This window comes from Aplysia californica, unplaced genomic scaffold, assembly GCF_000002075.1.
Source record: "Aplysia californica isolate F4 #8 unplaced genomic scaffold, AplCal3.0 scaffold00034, whole genome shotgun sequence".
Taxonomy (NCBI): Eukaryota; Metazoa; Mollusca; class Gastropoda; order Aplysiida; family Aplysiidae; genus Aplysia; species Aplysia californica.
In genome coordinates, this window is record NW_004797304.1 from 869,191 (window position 1) to 879,766 (window position 10,576).

A 10,576-nucleotide genomic window follows, 5' to 3' on the forward strand; every position below is an offset into this window, starting at 1 on the left:
AGAGAGAGAGAGAGAGAGAGAGAGAGAGAGAGAAAGAGAGAGCGAGAGACAGAGAGAGAGAAGACGTAAATAGAATCACAAGACAGAACAGAATCACACACGGTCACCTCACTTGTATGCACTAAGTCGAAACACTAGCCACACCACGAAGGAAAAACAATGATGTAACAACTGATGTAGGGTGTTCGATAAGACTGACTTTATTGTGGTAACCAATTACTTGCACATCATTGACAACTGACGAAACCATGATCACATGATATAAATGATAAAACAACAACAAGTACAACAACAACAATCTGTAAGTAATCGATCTCAAATGTCAAATCTCTAAATGCCACATTATGCAGTTATCTACTGTAAAGTAGAAGTTATGCAACATAATTATGGTAATCGTCACTAACTAATAATAAAGTCACTAAAATATACTTTAGTCATTAGTAATTATATCACTGAAATACATAACATCTATATCACGAAATCTTTAGTCAGGCACAAAGTTATCACATCCAATGTCAACTGATCATGTAATGAAATGAAAATCCACATTAAATAATGATCAGCATAATAAGCAACTTTTCGTGACCCAACAAAAGCACTTACCATCAACAAAGGATATTATAAAACAATACATACGTTATAGTTACACAACTGAAAAATGCTTTGTTCAGAAGACATTTCTCTTTCATGTAACTACTGCCAAAAATGTAACATAATATAAATGAATCTTTACACCCTGGTTGTTTTGGTATCAGAAGATGAATGCAACTATACTATTAGTATGATATATATGGATTTATGCCCCTCTCAAAAGTGTCAGATCAATTTTATTTTAAAAGCGGAACCTCTGAATTTAACATCCATCTCCTATTGCACCAAGGCAACTGGGAGGTGAGGCGTAAAAATGTCGCTGAAAATAAAGTCACGTTCAAGAATGCTCAGCTTGGGATCTGTAGTTTAGCTTAAACTTAATGCCCAATGAACAAGTGGCATGTCCTTTTACCCATAATTTAGGTAAGCAAATGTTCTACTGGCATTGTAAAACAGAGGTATTTAGTCATCTCTGGTCAGTGAAGTCAATAAAACCAACATTTCATAGAGGATGGAAACATCAGAGAGCACAAGTAATGAGAGATGATTTCTCGAGCTAAACAGAGGAATAATGGGAAGCACCACAATTGTTTCACAGATGTATTATTATATAATCAATTTAGTACATATTATCATAGTTAGATAGAGGGCACAATTTTATGCTAAGCATGAGAACTATACAACTTTTCAGTAAAAACGTTAACAGTGCTTGGACACTAAGTGTAGAAAGTTTCAAAGAGCATACAAAAATCACAACGAGCAGTTTTTTTCGTCTCCTCAAGAAGAAAAACAGAATACCTAGGACAATATCTACAGCTAAAAACAGTACCGATAGCCTCAAGATGAATTGGAAGGTGCAGCGTGCATTAGAATGGAACTCAGAGCTAAACATTAACATGACATTGAACAGCTTTTTTCACCACTTGTCAGATTGAGATACCATATGTGGAAACACTTCAGACGCCTGATGCAAAATGCGCAAATGCTTTGCGGAGATCTTTCATCTTCCATTAAATCAATCCCAAACAAACAACAATTTTATCCCATGTGTCGATTAGGCAATTACTAGACCTTGAAATAAGTAAAAACAGCTCAGACCGGGCTTCAGTAATTCATGAAAGAAAAAAAATAGCTCAGCAAGAAAATAAAAGCATTGGAAACAAATCATTGACAAAGAAGAAGAAGAAAATTTCACTGACTTCACAGACTAGCAATGACGTTGAGAACAACAGAAGGCAAAATAGTAGAGAAAAAGACAAACACTATATGAAAAATAAGTATACATGAACACAGAAGGCATGTGTAAGATTTCTAGCAAACTGAAGGTAAACACAACACATCGAAATTTTAACAACTAATGCCATTGATCACCACATACTTAGAGTACCGGTACATCCAAGTAACTGGGTATTTGTTCATTGCAAGCAGCCTACATCTTCAAAGGACACTTTGTCAACATCACTCTTTTCAGAAAATCAATGTATTACTCTTCTCCCTCTCCCCTTCAAAGACATGAGATGGACAAAACATATAATTGAATTAACAGAAAGAACCACACGTAAAAAAAATGACAATAATTAACAGAACTACTACCATAAAAATGTGTGTTTTTTGTGCTTAGAATAGCAAAAACTGAAAAAGAATATCTGCCAATACAGAACCAAAAGAACAAAACACAAACTACCACTTACATTGAGGCCACAAAACTGTTGATAACACAACATACAACAGTGATGAAGAAAGAAAAACTGTTAACCCTTACAGCACCAGGCTATTTTAACTCTCATTTCTATCAAACATAGATAATATTGGAGTTCTTCACTCATCAGACCCAGAGAATACTGATTGTGTCTTTAATTTATAGCAGACATTAAAAATATTTTTACACTGCATTTGTTTGAATTTTAAGAAGATAACATGTAGAATATTTTCCACGGACAATTGGATAAATTTTTTCAGCAAAAATACCAGTCTGGGTTTCAGGTGGCCACACCCTGTGATGGAAATACAATTGACTGTGCTGGGGAAAACGAAAACTTGTGAGGGGAATATATGCGACTGGGGCTGTAAGGGTTAAGGAAAGAAGTAAACAAATGATTTTCCATTGTACACAGTATCACTTTTCAGTGAATATAGGACATGCATTAGAGTTTAAGAAACACCAAAAACCAACACGCCTTACTAAAGTACAAAAACAATGCTCATAACATATGCTGATAAAAACCAAAAACAGAGGAAACAATGTGTGGCACTGTGTTGAAATCAGGTGACTGGGAAAATCCAAGTACTCGTTGGGCAATATCAACGTTTTTAGGGGGCATGGCGGAGGGGGGGGGGGGGGGGACTCAAGACCTTTTATGTCCATTTAAAAACACATTTTTGTGCTATTTTACTGGGAAAAAACATTTATCAAAGGCACAGGAAATGTAAATTTGCAATATACAAGGGCTACCAAGATTTGGAAATCACAAAACTTTCGTGATCATTTCCTCGTTAACTTCACGACACCACCTTCTCCAATTACTGATATCTCAACTTGTATTCAAGACAGATGAATTGCTTTTATTATTAAAAGCAAGACAAATGATCAAGCTTTAAGATGATAGCAATAAACTCTATAATAACCCCAACAATCGACGAGCACCTGATTCCACCATGTCGCAACACAATCATAATAATCCATCAACACAATGAAAACCTGATGTGATGTGCCATTCTAACTTTTCTCCCCTTTGAAGCAATGCAGAAGAACTATCTTGTGAAAAACCTTTCAGACAAGATTTCACTCAAACAGCTAATCAACAAAAACAAGATTTTGACGCTTTACGCAAAGAAAAAAGCTGCAAAAGTCAGTAAAAATATAGAACAACCATAAACTACTCTAGACAGGACACAGCATTATTCACGAATCCTTGTAAAATACACAGAAAGCAATTCTACACAGAAGTATTGTGAACAACAGACTTGCACCCATCCACTCCACTTTTGTCATGGATTAACATTATTAGACCCGTTAATCTGAATGTACCGACTGTCTCTTCAGGAGCAAGAAAAGTATGTGGGTCAGTTAAAGTACAGGAGAACACCTTAGCCAAGAAAGATATTGTAAAAGCATCTATTCTTAGCCATGCATTTCTGTCGAATTAAAACTAAAAAGACACCATAATATTAATTAATTAGTATGGCCAGTTTTAAATGGCAATTTCAGCAATGTATGTCAGGTCCAACCAAGGCTGAGAAGGAGACACTGTCCCGGAAGACAGATGGAGATCAGATACTCGATTACAATTCTCTCTACACAAAAATCAAACTCATTTCTTCTGCATGCAATAGTAAAGAACATAAGTGTTACACTACAGACACCGGTAATCATTGTCTTAAAAAAACTAAATATTGTTATGATGAAAAGAGAAAAGAATGGAGTAAAAAGCTGAAATTACTTGTAGGCCTACCATCTACAAAATGAAGCTGTATGAGTTGACGAGTACTTGTGGGGAAAGCAACGGAAATCTGTTCATTTCGCAAGCTGCTACCATATGGGACAAAACCTGATCTCAATGTGCTCTGAACTAAGGCTCAAAAGTGCAGCTACACTTTCTCTTCGTGTATGGCCTCAGGAAGGTGTGAAAATGGTAACAGACAAAAGACTAAAATGGAAAACTGGACTTCTTGGACAGCTTTAAATGGAAATCTGAAATTACATTATACAGTGCTATGAGCGCTGGAACTAAGCTTTTATTCTCATCATACAAAACGTACAGTGAGAAAAATGTGAGGACATTTTATAGAATACTATTTAAACTAGAGAAACTCCACATTTCATTTCAAATATTAAGGGAAAATATTTCTGAGCCACAATGAGGACATACTCATATATATATATAATATATCTTGGGAATCCCATATCATGATCAAGGTATATAGAAAGAGAATACAGTTTTGAATATCTTTTAGACAGGATTGAGGCAAAAGGAAAAAAACAAACCAGAGACTAAATGAATTGTAATCTCAACATCAAAAATAGCAATAGTCGACATACATCTAGAAAGGACAATGCAGAGATAGAAAAATAAGAATTCTGAGAAATACCATATTCCCCACTTCAGATGTGAAGCTTTCAAAATGAAATGTTTTTGAAGAACTCTGAAAATATCCTGGAGACAGAAATTAAAGAATGATAACGTACTAGAAAGAATAGGTATAGAAACACCAACATTTTTCCAGATCATAATCAAACTGATACTGAAGAACTCTAGGCATGTAAAATGCCATGATTCACTCAAAATAAAAATTCTAGAAGCAGCAAAGGCAGAAGGCAAGGGAGTAATGGGGAAACCTATCAGAAGACAGCAACAGAATATAGAAACCTGGCTTAGAACCAAAACAACTTCAAGGATTGTTCGGAAAGTACAGCAAATGGTCAAAGAACCAACAAATTATTGTGATTCAAATAAAACCTTTACATGTGGGATGCTTACATAATAGAGCTACTCTTCTTAGCTTAGGGGTCAATCAAGCCTATTCTTAGAGATATCCCAGGTGGTAAATTATACTTTGAATTGCAGTTGGTGGAAGCTCTACTGACAGAGAAATATCACGCATGTTGATTCACCTATCCCAAAGAAAAGTGCATCAATCTACATCTTGTTTTGTTACACTGAAGTCCTGAAAGTGGCGTGTCCCTTAAGTTGGAAGGCCCTTCTCCTAACAAACTGCACCAGTGATTACACATGTACCTCTTTAGTTTTTACTCATCACATTATTGCCATATACAGTAACTAATTCAGATTGAATTTCAGGTGGACTATTCCCTTTTGCTCTCAAAACCAAACAGCAACTCAAACTTAAATCTTAATGGTTGCCAACGTGTTTGTTTTGCTGTCACAACTAGTACTAGATGCCTTCATTTATGAGTAATTGAGAGTGTTGGTTCATAAAAGGTTCTTCTGCAATATAGTTTCTTCATAGATTTTAAAAATACTGAATAGACTCTGAGTTTTACCCATTTTGATCTTACTTTGATCCAAACAACACAAGAGTCAAGAGGGGTTTTTTAATTGCAGAAAGGTCCGAAATGCAACACCTGACAACTGAAAAAAAAACTAAGAAGAAGATGATGATCTACCAAGTTTCTAAATTTAGGACCTTGTCATCATTGAAGTCTGTTATACCCAAGAAATGATATTATAGGCACCTATCACGAAAGACATGAAGTGGGACAAGCTCATGAATTACACACTTTAGATCATTCAGGACGCATGCTGTTTCAACTCACAGACACTGGCGTATCAGAAGTGGTTACTCTAATTAAACATCTTAGAGAAGAAGAAGCAACTAGTGAAACGAAAAAGAATATCAAATAAAAAGTCATCCTGAACAATCTATATTTTGATACTTAAGAGCTCTAATTAGTGAGGCTGGGAGAGGGAGGTGGTCCATATATTTAAAGCACAGATACTTCTTGATGAACACTTGTCTGATAGCGTCTAGGGACAATGCCACAAGAGATGGGACAGACTCGAGTCGATGCTTCAGTCGTTGAGATAATGGTGTCTCAAGCTGGTCCAGATGGTCTTTTAGGTCTTCTTGCACCTGAGGTGGGAAAGGACGAGACATTTGCTCACAAAGAAAGACAGCTACTTCATGCCTGTTGAATCTCAAAGCTTTGCGGTAGGCAGGGTGCTTGCCGTATGCCCTTGTGTAGATGTCAGCACCGTAGGAGAGAATCAACCTGCACAGAGTTACATCACCAGAGCTAGCAGCTAGATGTAGTGGAGGGTAGGCCTTAGGGTCTTGGTACAACTGGACATTGACAATACTTGGCTGTGTATCTAACAGTAGCTGGACAAAAGAAATGTTCTTGCTGCTAATGGCTTTGTCAAGAGGCCGTAAATGATTCACATTTGGTCTGTCCAGGGGACACTGGAGCTGGACAAGAAGTTGTGTTACTTCTGGGTTGCACTTATCTGCAGAGTGAAGAAGTGAGTTGAAGGCATAGTCTGCGTGCTGAGCTAGGAAGCCATCAGGGTACAATCTAGAGCGTAACAAAGTCAAAGCTGCCTCGTTATGTCCTTGCTCCAAAGCAAACTGGGCTGGAATTTTTCCAGTGTCCCCACTGAACTGACAGGGGTTTGAACCATTTTCTAGCAGGAGCTCCACAACATTTTTCAACCCTATCCTTGCAGCCAGATGTAAGGGGGTGAGAATATCATCGATGCTCATGGAACGTCGTTCTGAGAACCTGATGTGACTTCTAACATTGGCATTAGCCCCTGACTCTAGTAACGTTCGACATACCTCATAAAGAGCTGTGTTTAAAGAGCTAGTTATATTTTTCTCTCCTCTGTGGTCTAAACACTCAATTAGTGCAGTTCTTCCACACTCATCCAAACAGTTCGCGTTGGCACCCAATTGCAACAAAATTTTCACTATCACTAGTGATTTCTCTCGAGCGGCAAGGTGCAAAGCAGTACATTTGGCATACTTGAGAGCTGTATTAACCTTAAGATTTTTGCTGGCCTCTAAGACATTGTCTCGAAGATAACAGCTTGTTCCATTTTGAATATCTTTGCAATCAGAATGGTCTTCAGAGAAAAGAGAAGAGTCGCAATCTGCTGACAAATTACTCCTTAATAAAGAAATGGGGCAGCACTGTTGAGAAAAAACTTGAAAGAATTCAACAAAGTTGGAGCTTGCAGCTATGTGCAATGGCAGATAGCCCTGGTTGTTGTAATGCTTCATCATTCTTGCGAGCCATTTCGAACGAAGAGCTACTTCAAACAAGACAATGAGTTTCTTCTTTACTATAATATGCAAAGCAGAGTCCCCATTTTTGTTTACAATCAGTTCTTCAGCTTTTTCTAACACTGTGCAGAACACTTTCTGAAATCCAGCTTTTTCAAAAAGTTTAAAAAGAGTCTTAGAACGACGGACTTCGGGAAATTTTAAACTTCCCTCTTTACCAGAATCTGTATCTGCGAAAGGGTTGCAGCCTTTCTCTAGCAAATAAAGAGCTAGCTCTGGATTCCCTCGGGCAATGGCATGAAGAAAAGGTGTTGCTGGCTGATGAGAATGGACATAGCGATTTAGTGAACTTGGCCTCTGAGCATCTGTGTCTTGACCTGACAGAGCATCAATGTACTGCTTCCCTTCCACCATGTGACGCCCGTCAATGGCTTGACGGAGCTGATCTTGTAGCTCAGAGACAGTCGGTACAGCCTCATCAACCTGAGAACAAACAGAAACAAAGACCACACAGTTCAAAATTAAGTTTGGTAGACACTAATTTTCAAAATTACAACAACAAAAAAAGAAATGCAAGTCCTCCAACCATATAACGAGACAGCACAAAATCCTTTCAGCCATATAAATTGAAATTAAGATTTTTTTCTTTAAAGTAACTGAAGGAAAAACATTCTATAAATCATATATGATATTCTAAAAATAATACCTAAAGTGTAGCAGACAATGGGTGTAGAATAGGCAAAAGGGTAAATTTTGAGTTTTTTACTTTTATCCAGTTTGATTTGAAATTGTTTCTTTTTTCGTGGTAGGCTATACCTTAAAAAAGAAAAGGTTGTAAGCCCAAATTAAATGATTATTTATAAATTCAACATGTGAATAGACAAAGATGTGCTGTTTTACGCCTAAGGAAATTCTGACAGTTGACAAAACGTAATATGATTATGATCCAAATGTGCAGTTGAAGTTGAAGGAAACGCTGAGTATACTGCCGTGAAAATACAAAACAACAATGTTCTGAAATGGTGGGTCCTTTGTCTTTCTCAATAAAATGAGATAAAAAGGAAAGGGAGATGAGTGGAGGGACCTAACAAGGAATGAAGTGTGTATCGTGAAGGAAAACTGCATTAAATTACATCAGAGTTCTCAGTCCAATTCATCATGTATTATTAGATAGACATTATAATCCTTGTCCAGTATATTTCATAAATTTTATTAAGACTTTTAAAATGATTCATTAACAGTACCCCAAAAGACACACATCTAACAAAGCACAAGATCATACACAGAGAAAAGGTGTAAAAAATTATAATGTTCCTTGACAATTACCTAGGATATTCTTACAAATTATGTTCAACAATCTTAACAATTCAACTGCTTAAAAGGGAAAATAATTTTGAAGAGATTATGTCTCCAAATGCTCGGGATAATAAACTTGAACTGTATTTCTCCGAACAGTTTCTGTTCTCGAGTTCGGATGGTTATTTGGAAGAGTTCAGCGTCTTCTTTCATTTTGCCATTCTGCGAGGACTCGGAAGAAGCCTTTTTATTTTTTTGCCTCGAATTCAATTTCTAGAGCTAGAAATCTCTAGTTGTCTGAATATTCAGATACTTCAACTGTAGTTGGGGCAACGTTCCCGGACTATACTTCATTTGAAAAAATGCCTTCAAAAGGTACTGCGAGAAAACAAGACTGCTCGAGTTTGGCAGTAACCTATTTTGCATTTAGTCACCCACAGCAAAAACTAAACGAAGCACTGCATAGTTCTCCGAACCCTCTGGAAAATAAACCTGACCTGTATTTCTCTAAACGGTTTCCGTTCTCAAGATTTTTTTGTTATTTGAGAGATTTCCGCATCATTTTTCATTATACTGCCATTCTGCGAGGACTTGGAGGAAGCATTTTTTGCATCAAATTCAATTTCTAGAGCTAGATTCTAAAGATTTTTAAAAGTCTGAATATTCAGATACACTTCAATTGAGTTTAGGGTAACGTTCCTAGACTATACACTTCATTTGAAATTAAAGCCTTCAAAAGGTACTGCGAGAAAACAAGACAGCTCGACTTCGGCAGTAACCTATAATTGCATTTAGTCACCCCAAAAGTAAAAAAACTAAAATCCTCCATGTAAACAAATATAAAATCCCTCCTCGACCCCACCCGTTCACACATTATACACACACACACACACACACACGGAACTGTTCGGAGAAATAGAGTTCAAGTTTATCAATATTGTTGTCCCGATCATTTCAGGAGAAATAGAGTCGGCCAAAATTAAATCACAAAAGAATCCCTCTCCCCCCCCCCTCCATCCCGTCCGTTCACACCCTACACACACACACACACATACACACGCACACTCACATGACACACACACACACACACACAGAAACCGTTCGGAGGAATATAGATTCTAAGTTTATTATTTTCCCGAGCATTCGGAGAAATAGAGCCGGCCAAATAATTTCCTTCATTCCATCAGCTTTGGCGGCTTTGTAAGTTGGTAAAATGCCACTGGTTGAGTGTGGTGTTTTTTCCCCCTTTATTTTTGTTGCTCTTTTTACTTTCAATTGGTGTGGAGGGGAGGATTTTTTTCATTTTTTCAGGGGCTCGGAAAGCCGAACTATAAATTAAACAACAAAAACAGAGAAAGATCTGTCCATTCACTTCAACTTATTTTCTCAGTATCTCAGAATCTCAGGTCAGCGTCAGATCGTCAGATTGCTGATTTGCCTACCTGTTGATTCATTCTCCACGTTCGAAGAGCAGACTCGGCCCTGTCTCTAGATTCTAGATCTATACCACCATACACACTGTGTTGCAAGTGCAAGCACACAAATATTGGACAGAAACGTAGAATCCTAACCGTTGGATTCCCCAACAAAACCCATGTTCGACCTAGATCTAGATTCTAGAGCCTATATAGATCTATAGAAATCTAACAGTCAGAAAATTGTAAAGATCAACGACAAAACTTGGGAACTGATCCAAACAAACTGAAACATCAGGCTCGATCTTGAGATCTTGAAATTGAAATCTAGTTCAGTCAGCTGTTCGTTCAGTGTTGTTGTGCAACAAACAGGATTGTCTCCCTTCGATAACCGGTACAAACAATAAATTGACTCCCATTTTATTTTCTCAGTTTCAAAGGATTTTTTTTTTCACTTTTCCCTTATCTGTAGGCCTACATGTATTATTCTCTCTCTCTCTCTCTCTCTCTCTCTCTCTCTCTCTCTCTCT

At 37.3% G+C, this 10,576-nt stretch overlaps 1 protein-coding gene across 1 annotated transcript; it reads right to left on the minus strand.

Moving 5' to 3' along the window:
- Positions 1-177: 177 nt before the first annotated feature.
- Positions 178-10,417, minus strand: LOC101853438 (ankyrin-1). Its single transcript, XM_005091671.3, has 2 exons — positions 10,074-10,417; positions 178-7,818 (listed from the first exon to the last, which is right to left on the minus strand). The coding sequence occupies exons 1-2, from the start codon at positions 10,083-10,085 to the stop codon at positions 5,959-5,961; spliced, it is 1,872 nt and encodes a 623-aa protein (XP_005091728.1). The 5' UTR covers positions 10,086-10,417; the 3' UTR covers positions 178-5,958.
- Positions 10,418-10,576: the final 159 nt, after the last annotated feature.